This window comes from Triturus cristatus, chromosome 10 (assembly GCF_964204655.1).
Source record: "Triturus cristatus chromosome 10, aTriCri1.1, whole genome shotgun sequence".
Lineage (NCBI taxonomy): Eukaryota > Metazoa > Chordata > Amphibia > Caudata > Salamandridae > Triturus > Triturus cristatus.
Genome location: NC_140593.1, coordinates 1234013246 through 1234036172, shown reverse-complemented (window position 1 = coordinate 1234036172; position 22927 = coordinate 1234013246). Strand labels below are relative to the sequence as shown.

At 47.4% G+C, this 22927-nt stretch overlaps 1 protein-coding gene across 2 annotated transcripts in view; it reads right to left on the bottom strand.

Moving 5' to 3' along the window:
* Nucleotides 1–22927, bottom strand: part of WNK3 (WNK lysine deficient protein kinase 3) — a 1041636-nt gene that overhangs the window by 145110 nt on the left and 873599 nt on the right. For both annotated transcript variants that reach the window (XM_085629857.1, XM_085629858.1), the window contains exons 18-20: nt 14643–14721; nt 13929–14020; nt 13045–13607 (exon numbers count right to left, since the gene is read on the bottom strand). In XM_085629857.1, the coding sequence (XP_085485983.1) occupies nt 13045–13607; nt 13929–14020; nt 14643–14721 (734 nt within the window). The remainder of the gene's footprint in view (nt 1–13044; nt 13608–13928; nt 14021–14642; nt 14722–22927) is intronic.

Sequence of the window (22927 nt, the reverse complement as noted above, 5' to 3'; positions counted from 1 at the left end):
GCCTCTGATCACCTCTCCCAGATGACCGCCCCATCCTGGAGTGATGCATCTGTCACTAGTGTCGGATCTGGTTGGGGAAGGGAAAGGGGTCTGCCAATGACCCAATCGTGGTTCGAAAGCCACCACTGCAGATCTTTTACAGTTCCCTCTAGAACTGGACCATGTCAGAGAGATTCTCCTGATGCAGCCCCCACTGGAACGTCAGATCCCACTCCATAGCCTGCATATGCCAGAGGACATGCGTCACCAGCAGGATGTAGGTCCAGCAGCTGCAGACTCACCAAAATCCAGGATAGCGGCTGACAACAATATTATGGTCTGAATATCCTGTACTAGCTGTTCGGGAGGATAAGCCCAAAACTGCACCATGTCCAGAACGGCTCTGATGAAAGGGAGCATCAGAGGGAGTCAGGTGTGACTTCAGAATATTGACACTGAACCCTAGCGAGTTCAGGTGGTCCACCAAAGTCTGGAGGTGGAGGACGACAGCCTGGAATGAAGAAAGGTAGGGCTGTTCAGAAACAATCTCACAATGGATAGTGCTCTACATAAAAATATGTTGCGCACTGGCCAAAAAGCAACTCCTGAGGGCTTGCACACTCTTCCCCGAGTCCCTGTCCTGGACAGTCAGGTCTGTGGTGATGGGCATTTTGTCCATTGGTCCTGCAGGGCTTTTTGGTGTGATCTGCTCGCAGACACCTCCGGGGAGATGTTGCTTGGGTATCTATTCTAAGCTAACAAATCTGCAGCTATAAGTCTCTATCAGATGAAGAAGTTACTTACCTTCAACAACGCCTTCTCTGGTAGAGACTATCTTGCCACAGATTCCCTACCAATCCTCCCCCCTCTGTGAACTGATTTCATTATAGAGTCACCCTTCTGAGGCCATTAGCAATGCACACCAGTGCATCAGCATTCTTTGTGGCCCTGTGCTTCTGGCGTGGAAAGAAACTGATGACAGTGCACTGGGGAGGCGCCTATGTGGCCACAGCGCAGGTCACATCTACTGCGACCAACAGGGAACTGAACGAAATCACCTACGGCACATAGGGGTACTGTTTGAAAATTTCCGGATCCAGTCTGATGCCTGGGGATAACTCCAAGATAAGGAATTTGTGGCTAGATAGAGTCTCTACCACATAAGGTCTTACCAAAGGCAAGTAACATTCTTCAATGAAGAAGTGATATAATTTGATACGCAAGGACTAGAGAGACATTTTTACGGGAATGCCCCTTCACCATACAAGTTAACTTAGATGCTTTGTGTCTATGGAAAGAGCTCAGTATATTACTGCCGTTAGAAAGGCACCCGAGACCCTTAAAATTACTTTGCAACCATAACAGTCAAAGACATACCTTTTCACAGAGATTTTAGCAGACCAACAGGTGGCTAATGCCACTGAGCCTACCTCTGATGCCTGCGCCCTATCAATGGCCTCTTTGGCTAAAAGGGGAAACACTTCCTGATGGAGAAAGGAGAGGTGGCCCTCCGCCAGCCGATGGAAAGTGGGTGGCATGAGAGGAGGGGATTCGAGGAAGAAGATAGAGTAGGCCCCCTCCTGACGATTTGTAGAACCCACTTATAAGATGTTATGGACTGCAGTGGGACAGGTCCTGCCCCAATCGGTCTGTGAGAACCATGTCCACAGCCACAAAAAAGGCTGGGAAGCTTGTTGGGTGGGAAAGAATGCAGTTGGTAGCCCCTCCTATAACCATGAAAGGGACGAAAGCCAGACTGGGGCTGGCGGGGGGCGTGGAGAGACCCTAAGATTTGCCCCTATCTCTGTTGTCTTTAAAGTATTCCAGCGCTGAACATGACTTTTTGTCAAAAAGACGGGAGTCGTCAAAGGGCATGTCCACAAGGAAGCTTGGACATCCTCTGTAAAGCCAGTGGTTCTCAACTAGGCAGGGCGTCTAAGTGCCACTGACAACTCAATTGTTCTGCATACAGAGTAGGTAGTGTCCAGCTCACATCTGATGGTGAACTTTGCTACTTCCCAACCATTGGAAATTGCTTGAGTATGGTTCAGGCCTCCTCTGAGGCTGACGCACCTTTGTCAAGATGTTCATCTTAACTGCCACTGTGGGCAGCTGATGGTCCTGGACCTCAGCAGCCCTCCACATTACCATAGCATAAGAGGTTCCCTCCTTTGTAGACACGGTGGGTAGAGAGACCAAGCCATTGTCTAATGAGGTTTCCAAATCAATGGTATCTGTCAATTCCTCATACCAGTTTTCCTATGATTCCTTAAGGGGGTGATGGTATCCATTGTGGTCCTCAGAACCCTCTCAATTGTCTTACTCTCCGAGCCTATTGAAGAAAGACAGCACTGTCTCTGTATCGTATGGTACTGGTCGGCCAACGCCAATCCGGCTCCTAATCGGAATAAAGTATGGTAATGGGGCCTGTGCAGTCTCGGGCGTCAGGAACAGCAGCACTGGAGTGGGCGCCGTGCAAAGTCACAGTCTCACTTACGGAGCCACTCCGGATCTAAGTGGCCTGACAGGCATCCAGGGCAGACCCGCCCGTGGGAATCCAATAGGGGTGCCGCCTAAATCCCAGTGGCCCTCCAGAGGAGTCAGACCACCCAAATATGAGGTGGATGGCCTCATACAACTCTTAGTTGGGCAAGGGCAGCTCCGGGAAACTGTGGGAGCCGTGGAGCAGAATCAGGCACAGGCTCCGCGGAGGAGTGATGCCTCGAGCGCTGTCGTGGTTATCGCGTCTCGTCCAATAACTTGGACCTGCGAGGAGAAGCCGAACAAAGCTTCAAATTCTTTGACTTCTTGTGCTTGTGGCACTTACCCAACGATGTATTCTAGGACGATGATTTTCAAGATCATTTCTGTGAGCGGTACCGGAACCTTCCTCATGACTGGGATCTTGAAGATCACCTTAGTACACAAGGAGAATACATTCTTAAAAATATCTTCAACAAAAAGTCGAAAAGAGGTCAATCAAAAACTGACAGTAGCTCTCTCTGGATCTGGGTTTCCCAGCACTATGCCACCAAAATACATCGGATGTAGTTCCTATTCCAAGAGTTTTAGAATAACCAGGTTTTCAACCTCTTTCGGAAAGTCAAAAGGGAGTGACATGCCCTCAGATCCGGGAGGGAGAGAATTCTATAGCTTTGGGCCTAAAAAATAGAAGGCTCGACCTCCTTGCCAAGCTCTCTGGGAACCAAAGTGAGGTCAAGATTACTTGACTGCATGAGTAATGATGCATGGGAGAAAAGGATCTCCCTATACGCTGAGGATATTTTGTTGTATGTTACACAGCGGCCCCTCTCGGTGAACAGAATTTCACATATTTTTCACCTCTTTCAAGGTTACTCGGGTTACAAAATCAACTGGGATAAATCCCTCATCTTCCCTTTGGCAGGAGGCCATCTGGTCTTACCGCCCACGTGTGGCTCCAGTAGTAACTCAGGACTTTCGGTACCCGGGCCTCTTTGTAACCAGGGACGCATAGGATTTCATGCGTCGGAATCTATTCGCTGAGCTTCAGTGCCTTAGGGATGAAGTGGCACACTGGAGGGCGCTTCAGATAACTCTGATTGGCAGGGCTGTGCTTTTTAAGATGATGACCCTTCCCTGTATGCTGTATGTCCGCCAAAATACCCCATACAGTGTTCTGCAAGACTTTTTCAGTAAAGTGAATAGTGAATTGCGTAAACTTCTTTGAAATGGGGGTATCTCACGGATCTTCCTAGGTAAGTTACAAAGGGGGTTGGTTGAAGGGGGATTGGCGGTCCCTGAGATTTATGCCTACTACTGGGCTGCCCAGATGATGATAATCAATGACTGGGTGTTCGGAGATGTGGAGGACCATGACTACTGAGTTGAGCATGAGGCTATGGGAACCCGAGGTTACCCATCCATCCTATATAATAAAAGGCGGATGAGATCACTGCAGCTCCAAATTCAGATGGTTGCTAGGGCGTGGCGCAAAGCCAGTTAATATTTGGGCTTGGATGGTAAGCTGAATACTACAACACCACTATGGGACAGCGAGCACCTGTGGGAAGTTGGGAATCTGAAAGGTTTCCTTAAATAGGGACTGATTGGAATTGATTATTATTGACATTTGCAGACCACCAGACGGAATTCCAGATAGGGGCCACGGAACATATTAGATACCTACAATTGAAACATGCACTGCAATTACATATAGCAGATGGAGAGCAGCTACCAGAGTCTTCTCCTCTGGAGGACAAATTGCTAGTGGACCCTATGCTGGTCAAGGCAATCTCCCTGTTATTGAAGAAAAGAATTAATAACTCCCCTGACCTGTTACGCTCAATACGAGAGGGATGGAAGGGAGACATAGGATTAATTGAGGATGATGAATGGGTGGAGGCCCTACAAAGTACTAGAGAAATGGCTATACAAGCTTGTTTCTGCCTCATACACTTATGCATACTACACAGATCCTATTACTCCAGATCACCGTTACACCTCTTGGGTCGATATGATTCAACCTTCTTCGTTAGGGGTTGTGGCATTGTGGCTCCTTTTTCCACATCCTCTGGGATTGCCCAACATTATTGAGGGAGGGGGGGTGTGGGGGGGGGGGGGGGGGAGTGGTGCAAGCTATGGCCAAAGTTACGGGGCCTGCTGTCCCCCTCGAGGCTAGATGGTTGTTGTTGTGAATAACAGTGGAGGAAAACTTGGCCCCTGTACTTAAAGATAGGGTTAATGTTGGCGGCGGGGGAAGTAAAACCTAAAGTCGCAAAGAAGTGGGGGTGAGTGGACCCCCAAGTGTTCAAGACTGGGAAAATGATTTAGACTGGTGTCAACAAGCTGAATAGGAGATTTATCAAAGTCAGGGCTGTGCTCGAAAATATGAGAAAATCTGTGGCAAAGAGAGCTTATCTAGGGAAACTTAAAGGCCTGTTTGGGAGTTGAGGGAAGGAAGGAAGGATTGTGGTTCAAACAAGGATTGGAGTAATTCATGCTTTACTGCATTTACATCTATATCCATATGATTTGTCTACCGATTCTTTCACTGCCTGAAACTGTTATGGTGGATTTCTCTCCATCTTGGTCTGTCATGTTCTTGGCCACAAATGTGGAGGGAGGTCGACCTCATATCTGGGAAACCGGGTTTGAGTCACAGCAATGACGGTAAACATCCTGTGATTCTGGGCAAATCACTTAATCTCCCCGTGCCTAACAAAAATGAATGTGTCCTCATGTAACGCAACTAGTGCTATGTAAAGCGCTCCGATACCCGATACCTGCGGGTCTAGTTCGCGCTATATAAAACTAAGTAAAAAAAAAAAAAATTATACTTTGATGTGTACTGTACATTGCAGGTTTGGGAGGGAGAAGTGTTTAAGAGCTGGGTGAGTAAATCCAATGGTTGTGATTACAATTAACAAAACACAGAGGGAGGACAAGGATTGAGAGGTGAGTCTGACTTAATAGTGGACACAAGAGAAAATAGTTTGCTGATCTATAACCTGGAAGGTACTAAGAACACATGGCTCAATTGGGCAATCGTCTTGAGGGACACATTCTGGTATGGGGGAGAAAGAAGCCTGAATATATGTCACTTTTTAAAAAAAGAAGGAAGCTAACTGCTCTCACTGGGGCTGTGAAAGAGGAACGTCCGGAGTTATGTTTATGGGTTCAGAAAGTGTTTTTACAACTTGGAAAAGAGTGGAGTGTAGTCGAAATGTATGGCAGCCACTATGGTAAGTCAAATGATGCTGCTAAATCATAAGGGATGGCCGTCAACGATCCTAAAAGCACACCAGAGGTGGGTTTTAAAAAACAGCCAACATAGCCTTTCTAAATTCCTGCAGCTGTGAGCTAGAAACTCCATGATGAGGGAATCTCACCTGCTGAATCTGCAACAGACCTAGAATAGTCAGTTAGCTCATAAGCAAGACGGAGTATGCTCTTCATCTCAAGAACTAGATTGAGATTTAGCTCTCGATTTCTTTAAAGAAGCCAGTAAAGTTAAGTTTCCCTCTTCCATTATAGCTTTATGCTACACACGATCAAATAAATCGCAAGACGCATTATCCTATTTATAAAGACACTGCAAAGACTGATGATATGGGAATGTAACCAACATCGCAAGATATGCACAGCTTAAAACCCCTCGATTTCAGGGGTGATGCACGTTAAAAAAAAAAAAACAGCAATTTACCATCAATTGTAACCCAAAAAAACTGATGGCTGAATCTGCATAGGTAAGAGTGCAGAAAGAAAAACTGGTGTCATCAGCGATGGAGCACTATATAGTTACATCAAAATGGTTCTCATTAATCGATCTAAAATCTGCCTACCATCAGATCACTTTGTCTAGGGAGTCTCAGAAGCTGACCACGTTTATTTCACTTTTCGGCGCTCATAAGTTCCTGAGGTTTCCCTCTGGTCTGGCATCTGCTGCTAGTGTTTTTCAGAGGGTGATGGATACACTTTTTAAGGGCATGAAAGGAGTACAACCCTATTTGGATGATATCCTTATCTTTTCAAAAAGTACAAATGAGCACTGTGATTTATTAAAGAAGGTGTTATCGGCTCTTGGCGAACATGGCATGACTGTAGGGCGGATAAATGTAAGTTTGGGGTGACCGAGCTGGAATTACTGGGTCATACTGTATCTAGCGAAGGTATCAAGCCAAGATTTTCTGTCATCAGGGTTCTCAAAGAAGCTAGACCTCGTGTGATAAGGATACACTCCGTTCCTTTCTGGGGCTTGCTGAGTATTACGCTAGATTTGTTGCCAACTGTGCCCAAATTGTCGGGCCTCTACGAGTTTTACTTAAAGGTCAGAAATTTGTGTGGTCACTGGAACTGGATGGAGTATTTAGAAAAGTGAAGGATTTAATTATTTCTGCCCAAGCACTTCATGCTTTTCAGGACGATTGTGCTTCTAGGATTACGGTTGATGCAAGCATGAATGGTGTGGGTGCAGTTCTCAGTCAAAGAGTGAACGGCAAGGAACAAACTGTAGCGTTCACAACGAGATCGCTCAAACATTTTGAGCGAAATTACAGTACCACTGAACGGGAGGTGCTGGCTTGTATTTCGGCGGCTCAAAAATTCAAAATGTACATTTGGGGTCGCAGATTTGAAATCTTTACCTATCATAAGCCTCTGAATTTTATTTTCAGCAAAGTTACAAGTAATAACATTTTTGCCAGGTTGACTAGATTGGTTTCAAAATTACAGGAGTCCAACTTTGATATGAAACATATACAACGGGGTAAAACATTTCAGGCTGATTGCTTATCTAGGATGTTGATGGAGAGTGATGAGGAGGATTTGAAGGAGGAGGAGGTGGAGTGTGTTGCTGTTCTGGATGCAGTCGAGAATGGTAGTGCAATTATTTCTGAAGCAGAATGGAAGGCTGTTTGCATGAAAGATCCTATTTTGCCCAAGGTGTTGGAATACTCTACTAGTAAATGGCCGGAGGTAAGAAGTATAATTGGGGAATTTTGCTTTAGTAGCAGATGAACTGTCTGTGAAAGATGGATTTGTATTGAGAGGGGATACATTTGTTCCCCCGGTTAGTTTAAGTAATGTCATTATTAGGGTAGCTCACGAAGGACATTTGGGTAGAACGAAAACGCCATGAAAATTTAACAGCATTACTGGTGGCCTGCTTTAGATGCTCATGTTAGGAGTCTAGTGGATGGTTGTGCAGAATGTTTCAGGGCCTTTTGTTTTGGCGAATGATATGAAGTATTGAATTTTGGCTGTGGACTACTTTTCGAATAACAGCATTGGTTTTCTGAAGAAGATGTTTTTGTTAGCGGGGGCTCCTAGGTCTTTGGTGACGGATAATGAGAGACACTTTGTGTTGGAAAGGATGTGTAAATTTTTGGAGACACAGGATATTAAGCATTTTAAGGTGGCTCTATATTCGCCTACTTCCAATGGACTGGTGGAACAGAGTAATAAAGTCTTGAAAGAAGGAATTCTAACAGTACTGGCTTCTGGTCTGGACGCTGGAAGGTATTTGGAGGGAAAGGGGTGGAATTACAATACTTCGCCACACTGTACCACGGAAGTTACCCCTTTTGAGTTACTGAGGGGGTAGAAAGGAAAATTCTACTTTGTTTCCCTCTAGACTGGATAATAGAAAATCTGTTGTTGAAGGCACTGGTTTTAGAAGGGTGGCAGATGTTGTCAAGGGGAAACAGTTGGACATGAAATAAACAGGTTTGACAGAAGGGGCCAACTGTGCGATTTAGAGATGTCTGTTGGCGATTGGGTTTTGGTTTAAAAAACCCTACAAAGTGAGAAAGGGAGAGTCGGTGTTCTCTGATACGGTTCAGGTTTGTAAGGTAAGCAAGAGAGCAGTTTTTTGGGATGGTCAGGGTTGGCGGAACAAGAGGCAGCTGGTGAAGGTGACACAGGATCAAGCTGAGTTAATTAGAGGCAGGAAAGCTCCATTATTGGAACATGATCAAGAGTGGAGGCATTATAACTCCTGGACTGGCCCCCTGGGCAGATATGCAGCGGTTTCGGGCACCTGGGAAGGGCGTGTAGTCAATTCTGTCTCGGTATATGCCGTCCCCCGGTCTGCAGCGTTTGACGCTGCATGATGTAGGGACCCTGTTGATGGACCTGCCGCTCGGGGTGTTGGTGTTGGGTGGAGACTTCAATCTCACGATGGATGGTTCTTTGGACCGCCTCCCTCCCCAGGGAGAATTTGCTAATGCCCTGGGGATGGTGGATATCTGGCGGTGGTTCAACCCATCGTACACTCACTTCACGTTCCAATCCGGGGTACATGGTAGTCAGTCGAGGATAGACTACCTATTTACTCAAGCCCAGGACACTCGGTTTTTCGCGGGGTCCGGTTGCCTGGCTCGTGGTGTCTCCGACCACTCCCCCGTTCTGACGACTCTGGGATCTCACACGGGGGGACATCCGGGCTCTATTTCCATACACCCCTGGGCGCTGAAAATTCTGCAAATCATAGAAGCCCTCCGCAAAGACGCTGAATTTTATTTCGCGGAAAGTGTGGGTTCAGATGACTCAGCAGGGACGTTATGGGGGGCTTTCGGGGCGGTCATCAAGGGCAGGGCTTTGTCACTCATGGTGGGACACAGGGTGGAGCGGACCAAGAGGGTACCAGAATTGGAGGACGAGGTCTCGAGTTTGGAGGTGTCTGTCTCCCGTGACCCGAACCCCGCTCTATGCCATAGCTTGACACAAGAGACAAGACTATCGACAGCTCCTCTTCGAGGAGGGGGCGGCGCGTTCGCTAGCCTCTCGACACCGGATCTATGAGCAAGGGGAAAGGACTGGTAAACTTCTGGCGTGGCTGGAGCGGAGGGAACAGGCCGCCAGATGGGTCTGCACGATTGCAACCCCGGAGGGTACCCTATTCACTGACCCCCAACGCATAGCCGCCATATTTGCTAGCCATTACGAGGCGGTATACACTAGCTCCCCCACTTCTCAGGCCTCCCTGTCTCCTGGCTACACTAGATATCCCCACTATTTCACCTCTGGACAGAGAGACCTTAGAGGCAGACATCATAGTGATGGAGGTTCAGAAGGCCATACTGGATGTCCGCTCCGGGAAGGCCATGGGCCCCAACGGGCTCCCTATTGAGCTATTTAAGCCCCCGTCAACGCTATTGGCTCCCCATTTGCTTAATCTATACACCAAATGTTTCGAGTTAGGTGTGCTGCCCGAAGAGATCCGTACGGCTGCTATAGTGGTCATTCATAAGCCAAACAAACCTCTGGAGGAGTGCACATCGTATTGCCCCATATCCCTGTTGACAGTTGAAGCCAAGATTCTGGCCAAACTTCTTACAAACGTCTTCTCCACTTTATCGCCGACTAGGTCCATCCCGATCAGTTTGGGTTTATGTGGCGGAGGAACACCGCTCGGAATTTACACCGGGTACATGGGGTCCTCGCCAGCTTCACACCATCGAGGAAGACTCGATTGTTTTATCGCTGGACGCCTCGAGGGCGTTTGATACTATCGAGTGGGATTTTCTTTTTGCCGTTTTGGCCCATGTGGGGCTTGGTCCCGAATTTATTTGTTGGATTCTCCTACTATATACATGCCCTACAGCTCACGTTGTTGTCAACAATCATCGCAACGCCACTTTTTCATTATACCGGGGCAAGAGACAAGGCTGCCCCCTATCGCCACTGCTTTTTGCCCTTGTCTTGGAGCCACTTGCGGTTTGGGTCCGAGGTGATCTGGAGATACGGGGACTTAAGTGGACGGAATCTCACAAAGACCGTATCTCCCTATACGCCTCTTATGCCTGGCTTCCCCTGCATGGTCGCTGCGGCGGGTGCCTCACATTTTTCACATATTCTGCGCTCACTCTGGATAACAAATAAACTGGTCTAAGTCCCAAATGTATGTGCTGTGGGGTTCTCCCCCGGCGAGTCGTCGAGGATTTAACATCCCAGTCGCACTTCGGGTTTTCGGTACCTGGGCATTTTTGTTACTCCTGACCCTGACCTTTTTTTCTAATCCAACCTACTAGGACCTCTTCAACGCTTCAAATCTGACTTTGTGCATTGGCGCTCTCTCCCATTAACATTCTTGGCCACACGTCCCTCTTCAAAATGTTAGTGCTCCCGCGCTTTCTCTATGCCTTACAGAACACGCCTATCCCGATCCCAGATTCTTATTTCACTCAGATCGATAGAATATTGCGGGGACTGCTTTGGGAGAGCCGCGCACCGTGATGACCAAGCTTACTATGGGTTGGTACGATGGGGTCATCGATCTACCGGATCTTAGACTGTATTACCAGGCGTCCCAATTGGTGGTGATTAATCGCTGGGTGTTTGAGTCCCGTGACAAACCTAATTTCCGCACGGATCACTGGCTTCTGGGACGGGGCGGTTATAACAGAGCGCTATACACCAATTCCCGTAAACTTAAATTGACAGGTCCCACAGAACGCACGGTTGAGGTTTGGCATGCAGTCACTAGAGGATTGGGATGGTGCGGGCGCCTGACGAAGGCTACTCCCCTGTGGGAGCCCGATATTTTAGGCTACCTCAGCATCTGTCCGGGGTTCGACAAATGGGACTTGATATCTGGGTTCAGGGGAGGCTAGCATCGTTCCCGGAGCTCCAAGCTAAATATCAACTGGCTCCATCGGAGACGTTCAGATACTTGCAGATTACTCATGCGGTGTCTTCAGCCCTGCCTCAAGATGGTCCTCTCCCCGATTCGTCCCCTATGGAGGACCGCCTGTTACTAGATCATATAGACCGTAAGGCCATCTCACTCACCTACAAGAAGTTGGCAACAATCTCCCGACCCGATGCTGAAACTCAAGTTGGGGTGGGAGAAAGATCTGGGTGAAATAGAGGAGGACATGTGGCGGGATGCTCTAGCCTCACCCCGAGAAATAGCTATACCTATGCGTTTGCGCCTGCTCCAACTCAAGATCCTTCACCGGGCATATTTCAATGTCAAACTCCTGTTCCGGCTGGGTAGGCACCCCAATTCGCTTTGTCTCCGACACTGCAATCAGGAGGGTACTTTTTTACATATTCTGTGGGACTGCCCACACATACACGACTACTGGGTGAAAATCGCCCGCCAACTTGGGAGAGCGGGAGCTAAATCCCTTGCATGGTCATCCCAACTGTGCCTACTTCATATATGGGGGCGACCGACCTCACACAGGCTGAACAGACATGGGCCCCGATGGGTTTTATTATAGCGTAGCGGAACATTGCACAACACTGGGGGGTGGCCGCGGTTCCGCGCCTGGCTGACTGGGCAAAAGGTATGGGTATTGCCATGGTGGCTGAACAATCTGTATTCAAGAATAGAGGCTTCCAGGAAAAGTGGGACCAGAAGTGGGGGAAATGGAATAGATACAGAGGGGACATCTGCATTTCTCCACTGGTGATACTCCGGAGGGACAGACAGGCACTGATGGCCCAGTTGACAGCGGAGGTGCTGGCTTCTCCCCCTTAGGGGTAATGTTCTGGGTCTCTCCATCTCCCGCTCCCCGTACACTGTTGGTTTGCACCTGATACTTAACCTGACCTTTCATTATTTCCAGGCAATGTATAAGTATTATTAATCGCAGGGACCCCCTTTCTGTTGAGGGGTGAATGGCATTATGTGACAAGCATGTCTAAATGGGGGTGGGGGGGTGGGGTATCAATCACAGTGACTATATATTGTATGTACCGGTCTTTGGTTGGTGTAAAAAAAAAAAAAGAAAAAGAGTGGCGGCACTGGTTGCGCGATTGTGATGAATCTACTTCCAGGTGTGAGAATGTGAGTTCATCGGTTGGTGGTCCTACTGGTATTTGCTTGGATGGGAGTTTGGATGATTCTGTTCGTGGGAGTCGCATTAGAAGACCTCCTCCTAGGTTCAAGGATTTTGTTAGATATTAATCTTTGGAGATTCTTTGGCGGTTTATCTTGTTTTATGTACAGGGGGGAGGTGATGTAGTGGGTTTGCATTTTATAGAATTGTTTTGATGCTGTGTTCTGTTTTGTCCTGTGCTTGGAGTGTGTGCTGTTGGGGGTTCGCTCGGCAGCTGTCAGTTGCAGATCAAACTTCGGATGGTGTGCTGCTCCTTGTCGTGGCTGAAGTTTACTCAGAATAAACGTACCTGTCCTTAAAAGAAGAACGTCTTCTTCGTGGGATTATTTCAATTACCACAGGTTTGAAGTCTTGTGTAAACCATCATCAAATTCTAGAGGTGGAAATTTGGAACCTTTTGTAAACCATTGTTCACTCAGCCCTAGTGGTGAGGGCTTTACCCCTGAACTAAACACTGATGCCCTACATAAGAAAGGCACTAACCAAGAGGAACCTCATGACTATCTAGCCGTAAATGTGGAAGCTTCAGTAGCAATGTCCCAACTCTTCAGACCACTGACTGGTCGGCATCTGAGTTAAAAGGATCTAACTCTGCGTCAATCATTAACCATATAGTTCTAGAATGAAAAAGCTTAGCTGTTGCACAATGTTCCAATCATGTACAAACTACACCACATAGCCAGAGAAGGAAAAGGTTACTCTCCTCAATAGTTAAAGCCATATGGGCAAATCTTACTTTTTGCGCAGCCTCTGCAGCTCCACCTTCAAGTCTTCATCCTCAACTTCGGACTCATCATCACTGCTCATAGGTGAGGAGGGAGAGTAGAACAGAGAATTTTGACACTGGACATAGCATCCTTCAGTGGGCTGCTGCTGGATCTCCGCAGCGTGTTCCAAAGTGTCGATTTGTTCATCTTCGACACACAGGATTGCCGACGGTTCACTGTCTGTGCTGGGCTGCTTGCTTAAAGCATCTTTTGAGTGCAGCTCTAAACTGGCTGAGGCATGACTCTGGTCTTTCGTAGTGGCTTCCAACTCATTTGCTGTGGTGACAACAGATCCATCCAGCTGAGCTGCAGAGTTTACCGACAAGACTGTGCCTTCAACTAAACGACCTGGAATGAATGTAAGCGGCTTGTTGGATGACAAAGTCTGTGTACATGTGGCAGTTGGCTCAGTGTCTATCACAGTCTGGAGCATCTGAGTGCCAGGTGCAAGCTCTTGCGGGTGTGACAGCACAAGATGCAGGTCATTAACAGTGGAATCAGTCTCCTCCAGTTGCTGAGGCACGGAAATAACCTACACAAAAACACAGAAAATATCACATACTAGCACAAGACAGCCTTACCGTTTGACATAAAGACAGTCACCATCAGCTGCAAAAGTATGTCTTAACAGCCCTTTGTCTGAAGATGGACTCACTGGTACTCATGTGCTCTGACCAAGATATGCATCCAATTATTCTAATACGGAGACCCGCACAGCTTTGACAATGCACTTCATTCTCGCACTCACACACCTCTGCTTTAACAATGTACGTTTATGGTTTGTCACATTACATATAACTTGAATGGGAATGCACAGAGTACTCGGTGGCTGTGCACAGCATAGGATACCCACCTGGAAGCGCCCCCGCTTGAAGGCACTTGTTTGTTTGTTTCCCTTTGCAGCATGAATAGCATTGTCAGAGGCACTGATGTTCTTTGCTTCCACTAGCACCAAGTTATAATGGAGAGAAAAGGCAAAGGAGGGAAGAGAAGGGTGAGATCATTACTCATCAATAGTTATGGCTGCACCAAAAAAAGAAAAGTTTTTAAAAAGCCAGAAAGTTACCTGCTGCTACATAACAACCAATAATGGAAAGAGGGAAGGATAGCATTGGGGGAAAAGAGGAGCAGGGTGGGGGGCTGGGGAAAGGATCAGTAACACGAATAGCTAAAGCGATACACCAGACAATCAGAAAAAAACAGCAATAAAATGTATCATGACTGAACCTGCACACACGCACACGAAGGTCCGCCCGCCCTTGCACATGGCAGACAAAAAGGCACACACAAGTTGTGGGGAGAGAACACAGGAGAAGTTAAGACATTTCAAATTAAATAAATGATAAAGAAATGAAAGGATATACATACGTAAACCAACCAAAAGGGGGTGTTCCCTAGTCTATGGCCCTGACTGTAAGCACACTACCTTGCTGGACTCTGGATCTCTTGAACAGGCTGCTGGACTGCCGTAGCCTGCATGCCCAGCTTTTTAATTTGCGAGTCCACGACCTCTTGCTAATAGGATTTTTGAGACTAGGACAAGTAAAGCTTAGGCCAAAATATCCACCTCCTGTCTGCAGATGCGGGGCTCCGTTGGTAGTGTAGGCCGCGAGGTCTTCAGGGGGCAAGGCTTCCAGGGAGCTCTCCTGAAAGGAAAGGAGATACAAAAGAAATAAAGACAATCCCAACACGGCCTTCAGGAGTGAGCACTTGCCCGCCCGTACTATAGGAACTGTTGCTCACGGAAATGCTTCTATTGTTCTGAACCACTTTTAATTATTCTAGACACATTTGACTCTATTCCTCTTTACCTCATCTGTGTCAATACAGACAACAGACAGTGACCACCCATATGAAAGTCACTCTTCGACTGCTTCAAAAAGTAATCCAAGTCTGAAGAACAAGTTACTTACCTTCGGTGACACATTATCTGGTTGCGACAAGATGTAGCCACAGATTCCTTGCTTTTGAATTTCATAGGCATCAGACTGGATCCTGAAGATTTTTGCACGAGCAATAAAACTGCATGCTGAAAGGTGGCGTCGATCGGCTCCACGTAGCGTCGTCCGTGCCGGAAGTGACGTCCGAGCCACCTATATAGGTGCCACCACGCCACGCTGACAATTACTTTTCACGACTTTCCACGCCAGAAGTGGGGAGTCATGAAGTGGACTGACACTGGTATGTCCAAACTAAGGCCCTGATGGGAATCAGCCCTGACTTTAGAAACTTTTCTGCAGAGTGGGGAGGATCGATAGGTCGGTAAGGAATCTGCAGCTATATCTGGTCTTTACCTGATAATGTGTTACCAAATGTAAGTATTGTTCATCTGATAGAGACATCTAGCCGCAGATTCCTTAACTTTGAATAGATACCCACGCAATATTATCCCCGGTAGTGGGTTGCGGATAAATACTTAACTAGAAAGTCCTGCAGGACCGAACGGCCAAAATGCCCGTCCCTGCAGACCTGACTGTTCAGGCAGTAATGCTTGGTGAACGTGTGCAGGGACACGCACATTGCTGCCTTGTAGATGTCCAAACCTGGGACTCCACGTTCTAACGCAGTGGAAGCAGCTGTTGTCCTGGAGGAATGAGCCCTTAAACTCTGAGGAGGCTGCTTCTTGGTCACCATCAATACAACTTTATTCGGCCACATTATGGCCATAAAAGTACATTTAGACAAAGAGTAATCCACAAATACAGTACAAATAGGTGGTAAAAAGGAGCAGAGCTACTTTTACAATTATTTTAAAAACTGTTACTTAGCCCTTAAAAATAGTTGCTTAGCCCTTGCTTTTTGGTCAATGTGTTGCAGATTTTAATACAGAGAATGACCCAGCACAAAATGGTTTGTTTCTGTACTGCCCGAACCTTCTTCGCTCCAACATTCCCCACAAAGAGTTGGCTGTCCACCCAGAACGCTCGTGTATGATAAAGGTAGAACGACAACGCTCTTTTTGGGTCCAGATGGTGGAGTCGCTTCTCTTCTTTTGAGGGATGTAGATAAGCGTAGAAAGTGAGCAATGTGACGATTTGGCCCACATGGAATGGTGGTGTCACTTTTGGTACCAAAGAGGTCCTAGTGCGAAGCACCAATTTGTCTGGAAAGACAGAGGAATGGAGGCCTGGATGACAGAGCCCACAGCTCATTTACCCTCCAGGTAGATTTTATTTCCACGAGAAAGGCTGTTTTGATGGTAAGCAGCCTGAGGGGACAATTATGTAAATGCTTGAAGGGAGCACAAATCTTTCAGAAATCTATTTACAAAGGGAGATTTAAATAAAGAGGGTTGGTCCGGCAGCCTCAAAGCAGAAAGATACCTTTTCAGAGCGCCCAGAGCAGAGTCCTGCTGGGCAAGGGTCAAATTAAAAAGTAAAATATCCAAAAGGGAAGCAGTAAGAGGGTCAAGAGACCTTTCTGTACAATATAATACAAAGTTATTTCACTGTCTTGGTGGAGGGACGCCTTTTTGCCAAGATAACATTGCAGACTTTGAGAGGAACGTCAAAAGCTGTCAACTGTCGCTGCTCAATTTCCACGCAAGAAGGCGTAGAGTCGAAAGTTTCGGGTGAACACTCCCATGCTACTGCAACAGAAGAGCCTCTTGAAGGGGCAGCCTGTTCGAAGGATCGATGCTCATGTTGAGAAGCTCGGGATACCGGACTCTTTGTGCCTAGTCTGGAGCCACAAGGATGACTTAGGCCTGGTCGTTCCTAATCTTCTTGAGAACTCTGGGCAGTAGTGGTATGGGAGAAAGGCATACAGGAGCCTGAGCTCCACTCGCGATGAAAAGTGTCTCCGAGCAAAAGCTGCCTTGGAAACTCCAGCGTGCTAAACTGCTGACATTACAGGTTCTCAGTGGAGGCGAACAGATCTAACCAAGGCTCTCCCCACTGCAGAAAGAGACCTTGCACCACCTCCAGAAGGAGAGGCCATTCGTGATGTGCTAGGCATTGACGGCTTAGTTCATCCGCTCTGGAGTTCAGGGAACCTGCCAAATGCTGAAACACCAGGGATATTCCCTGCTGTTCCAGTCATTCCTAGAGACGCAGAGCCTCTTGGCAAAGAGTCCACCACTCCACCCTGCTCTGTTTGTTGTAGTACCACATGGGGTGGTGTTGTCCGTGAACACCTCTACTAGACTTCCTTTGACAGAGGGTAGAAAGGCTTTCAATGCCAGCCAGATCGCTCGTCACTCAAGCATGTTTATGTGGAGACTGGAATCTGCCAGAGACCAGAGTCCTCTGATCTCGATCTCCCCCAGATGGCCACCACACCCCAGAAGTGACACATCTGTCACTACTGTCAGATCTTGTTGGGGAAGGCAGAGGGGTCCGTCTCTGACTCAATCGCGGTTCAATAGCCACCACTGAAGGTCTTTTGCAGTTCCCTCGAGATCTGGACCATGTCGGAGAGATTCCCCAGGTGCTGCGTCACTGGACCTTCAGGTCCCACTGCCATCTGGCCTGTCTCACCAGCAGGAGGTCCTGAGGCCCAGCAGCCTCAGAGTCAACCTCTCCCAAAACCCAGGATAAAGGCTGAAACATCGGAATCATAGCCTGAATATTCTGGACTCGCAGTTCGCGAGGATATGCCCGAAACTGCACTGTGTCCAGAACAGCTTCGATGAAAGGGAGCATCTGAGATGGCGTTAGGTGGGACTTCTGCATGTTGATAGTGAACCCCAGCGAATGCATGATGTCCTCCATAGTCTGGAGGTGGGAGACAACAACCAGGGGCGAGCCGGCCTTCATCAGCCAGTCGTCGAGCTAAAGAAAGACTGGCAGCCCTAATCTGCGCAGATGAGCTGCGACCACCACCATCACCTTGGTGAACACCCGAGGGGCACTGATAAGTCCAAAAGGCAGCATGATTAACTAAAAGTGCTTGTGGTCTACTGTAAACTGCAGGTAATGCTGATGGGCAGGCAGGACGGGAATGTGAAAATAGAAATCCTGCAAGTCCAACACTACCATCCAGTCTTCTGGGTCTAGGGCAGACAAAATCTGTGCCAATGTGAGCATCTTGAACTTCTCCTATTCGAGGAAGAGATTGAGGGTTCGGAGATCTAAAATAGGGCGAATCCCTTTGCTCTTTTGGGAATCAGAAAGTAGCGGAATTAGCAACTACTGCATACTTCTGACATTGGAACACTCGCTATGGTTCTCTTGGCCATAAGAGCTGTGACTTCCTCGCGAAACAAGGACAAAATGATCATCCTTAAGTCGGTCGTGAGATGGAGGCAAAGGTGGAGGGGGGAAGATTCGAAGGGATGGAATAAACCCCTCTGAATGAACTGTAAGACCCACTTGTCCGATGGTATGGACTGCCAGCGGTGGAGATAATGGATAATTTTGCCACCAACTAGACATCCATGAGCTTGTAGAGAAAGGTAGGGATTAGTAGCAGCTGTGTATGTGTGTGTGTGTGTGTGTGTGTGGGGGGGGGGGGGTAGTGGTTGTGCCCGACCTCTGACTACCGCAGTATGAACAGCGTCCTCGCTCCCGCACAGTCTGGGAAGCTTGCATGGATGGTGGCTGGAGTATGGCTGATGTGGTTGAAAACCCCTTCCGTAGCCACAAATGGAGCGATAAGCAGACAGGTATTGACGTTGGGCAATTGAGAAACCCAAGGACTGGGCTGGAGCCCGCAGGTCCTTAAAGCACTTCAACGCAGAGTCTGCCTTGTCGCTGAAGAGACGGTTGCCATCAAAGGGCATGAGGGAAGCCTGGACATCCCCTGAAAATCCAGATGTTCTCAGCCATGCGTGGCGTCTAAGCGTTATCATTGTCGAAACCGTTCTGGTCAGTGAGTCGGTTGTATCTAAACCACACCTAATGGTGGACTTTGCTGCATCTCTTTCGTCCTTGACCGCTAGGGAGTGCACGGCCAGGACCTCCTCTGGGACCTGTGGCAGCACTATGTCCCACAGAGTGTGGGAGTAGATTACCCAATAAGAATGCAGTGTTCACCGACCACAACGCAAGGCTGGTGGAAGAAAACATCTAACCCAAGCTGTTCAGCCTCTTGGATTCCTTGTCTGGGGGAGCGGCAGGGAATGTGCCAAGGGATATAGAGGCTTGGACCACCAAGCTCTCTGGAAGCACTCTGGGGTGGGGTGTTGAGTGAGGATGTTCGGGTCCCCATTAGTGGGGTGGTGGCGGAAGGCAATTGTCCTGTTCACAGGAGCCTCTGTGCTGGGATTAAACCAGGTTCCCAGTAGGACATCTGTAAGTGCTCCATTAAAAGGAAGCAAGGCTTCACAAGAAGAAGCTCCCAGCTGCAGCACTTCTGTCAAGATGTCAGTCTCGACTGCCACAAGGGGCATCTCGAAATCCGGGACCTCAGCTGCCCTCTTAATCACTATGGAATAAGACACTCCCTTCTCTGTAGCCATGGTAGAGGTGAGAAAGCATACCAGTGTCTGGGGATGTGTCCAGACCACTGGCATAGCCAAGTTCCTCACACCATACCATATCACCTTCTAACTGGCATTCTAAAGTGACCAGTTACCCCTCCCACTCTTCTCCCATGCCTAGCCGGCATTAAGAGCATCAACGCCGGGGCCGACCCGGATCCATAACTGGATCCATGGGTGCCCGTCAGAGCAGAGGCCAGAGTAATCGGTGCGGAAGCCAATGGGGCCACCTGCAACCCCACTGGGCCCGAAGGCATGCGGAAGGGCTGGACCGCTCAAATACTCAGCGTTTGGCCTTGTAAAATTATTTTACTTGAGCGAGGGTCATTCCGCCTCCTGGAAAAGGTGGGAGCGCTTGGAGTCAGCCCTGGCAAAAACACAGAACAACTGTGCCTTTGAAAATTGATGCTCCTTTGTCATGTCGGACGGATGAGGAGAAGTCGAGGTACGCTTTGACTTCTTGTTTCTCTTGTGCTTCTTTCTTAAATGGCCCAAGGACAGGGAATGGGAAGAAGTTGACTTGGGGCTCCTGGAGCGGCCCCGCGACCTCCCTTTTGATCGGGATCTCTGTGGAGTCGCACAACAGGTTGTCACCTGCCGGCCCGCCAGCAGCTTCAGGGACCGCTTCCTTGAAGCCTTCGGTGCCATGGCCCAGCAGTCTGATCACAACTTGGAGTCGTGGTCATGCTCAAGACACCACAGACACGAGGAGTGGGTGTGTAACAGACATGGCGCAATGAGAGGCTCCACATGGTTTAAAACCGGTCTTCCTAGAAGACATTCCTTAACACACCAGGAGGAAGTATTTCCTTAAGAAAGACTTGACAAAACATCAAAAAAAGTCTAACAAAAACCAAAAGAGGGGTAGCTCTTTCTCCGGATGAGCGCTAACTGGCGTGGAATGAAAAGAACTGATGTCAGAGCAAAGAAATGGCACCTATAAAGGTGGTGCAGACGTCACTTCTGGTGCAAATGACGCCACGTGGAGCCGATCAATACGACCTACCGATACGCAGGGGTACTGCTTGTGCAAAAATCTTCCGGAGCCAGTCTGACACCTGAGAAATTCAATGGTAAGGAATCTGCGGTTAGATGTCTCTATCAGATAGAGAATACAAGTAACACACAACTGGCATTGACCTGGTTGGACCTCACCACTAAGGTGTAACTAGTGCCCTACTGCCTATCAAGTTTGGATCCTAAATCTTATAAAAAAAATAATTATAATTATATGCCCGTTTTGTGTGTTTATAACCAAGAATACACCTCTATGTGAAAATGAACCAAACTCCCTTCCCTTTCATGGTATCATTAGGACACCCAGACATGGAGATTTTTCCCCCCACATGTTAATGTATGGGCTGGAGTTAGCTTCCCTGTGAAGTTTAAACACAGTTTCTACACATGTAATTTGAGGATTTATAAAAATCAAATTACCACTTCTCTAAAGATGGTTCCGTTTATTAAATTCAGACTTAGTATCCTTCCATTTGCTACTGTCACCTTTCAACAGTCAATTAATAGCCCTAGCTCTTGTGTTTGCCCTGTTTGTATTCGCTCAAAAAACAAAGGAAGGAGCCTTTTTTCTCTCTCCGGGCTTACCACAAACTAAGATCTAAATGGATTGCTCCCTTATGTCAACTCCTGGAAATTTCATGGTGGATGGTAGCTGGAGGATTTGTAAAATGGACGCTAGTGTCATAGTATTTGCTGTGTCTAAATTTTACAGTCCAGTTGGTGTATAAATATTAAATGTATTCAATCTCAATGAATGTATTAATATAATAACTGCATGCCTTTCTACATATTTTATGATTTGCAATAATTATCTGGATCATAGGGACTGTGTAGTATATAGTTTGCACGGGGCAGAGGGATGATGCTAGTCTAGCTTTGTCAAAGGCATCATTTGACCGTGTGTTGGTCCTTTCTTTTAATAGGGACGTTTTCTTTCATCAAACCACTAATGAAATGCCAACTTTGTGCAAGACTTTGTACATTAACTGCTGGAATTTCTAAAAGGCCATTCAATAATCCTATATCTACATCTGACATTCAATGGGAAAAATAAAGAGAAAAATCAAATCCAGAACTTTGAGGAGACAACTCTTCTTAAACATATTTTAAAAAACACAGAGTAAGAAGCATAACCAGTACCAACATAAGGGGGGCTCACAGTTTCACATTCTAACAGAATATCCAAGAACCAAAATATACTACCCACTGTGGTCGACCAGTGCTCGGTCACAACTAACTGTCTGAAGAGCCTGGGCAGCTGGACTGATCTGCACCAGCTGAAAGTCATTTCAGAGCTCCATGGTATTTGCTAAAGGGACTCTATCCATCCACCACAGTAGCCTTTGCATTTGGAATTTTGATCGTCGATAAAAAAAGAAGCACTAATCTAGAGAAGTGATCAGGCAGCATTCATACAGAACTTCTGTCTGACATTTTAACATTTAAAAACATTTTTCCGATTAAAGCAGTGCAAGATGTTCAGATTCTAGATTCCAAGAATTAAGGCCACTAGAAGATCTTGACATTGCTTACAGATGCATTCTTACACATTTCAGTATGGGTTCAAACCAAAAACACCTTGGATTTATAATGAAATCAACATAAGGAACTTGAGGGTTTGACGAAAGGAAATGGCGAAATCGTGAATGACAACTCGCAGCAACTACTGGTCCAAGGTAACTGTGCACTAGGTGGGCAGGATAAAACATATTCTACCCCCCTGTAGGCTCAAATGGCTGCATAACATGGAAATGGAGTGTTATAGAAGTATTCAGGGTACTGGAACAGGAAAATGATAACTGGCCACGCTGTTTGACCAGTTCTCTACAACCAGAACAACCCCTGGAGCCTGAGGGCTGAGCAGGCTGATGAAGGGGCTGAGATGGCCGCCTTGGGCGATAACCCAGGAGTAATCCCTGAAACTCTGAAATTGCAGGTGAAACTAGTGGGTTGCACTAGCAATCTCAAGGAGTGGGCTGTGGCATGGATATTTTTTGGTTTGTTTGTCTTTATTTTTATAAATTGTATACAATCACAAAATCTGCTGCATGGTTAACCACCGCTGGCAAAGAACATTAGTACAGTGCTGTTTATGCGGTTACCCCCTAGATTTTGATAGAGAAGTAGATGTGAAGAGGAAAGGACAGAACATTTAGAAATGAGAGAGAGAGAGAGAAAGAGGATAGGACAGGCAGATCGAGAGATGTACATTCTTGACTTTACCATTAGCGTCCGGTATATCAACTGCAGGTAGTTTGAGTCCTCCCGGTTCATACTTTTGCTGTGCCTTGGGCCGTTGCAGTAGGTGTTCTGGTCATTCCCCTATGGAGGTTCGTAGGGGTCTAGGGCCCCGTCCAAAGCTTCCCACAGTCCCCTTGACGCTTTCCAGGGTGAGTGTTGCAGTGCCAAGCGGT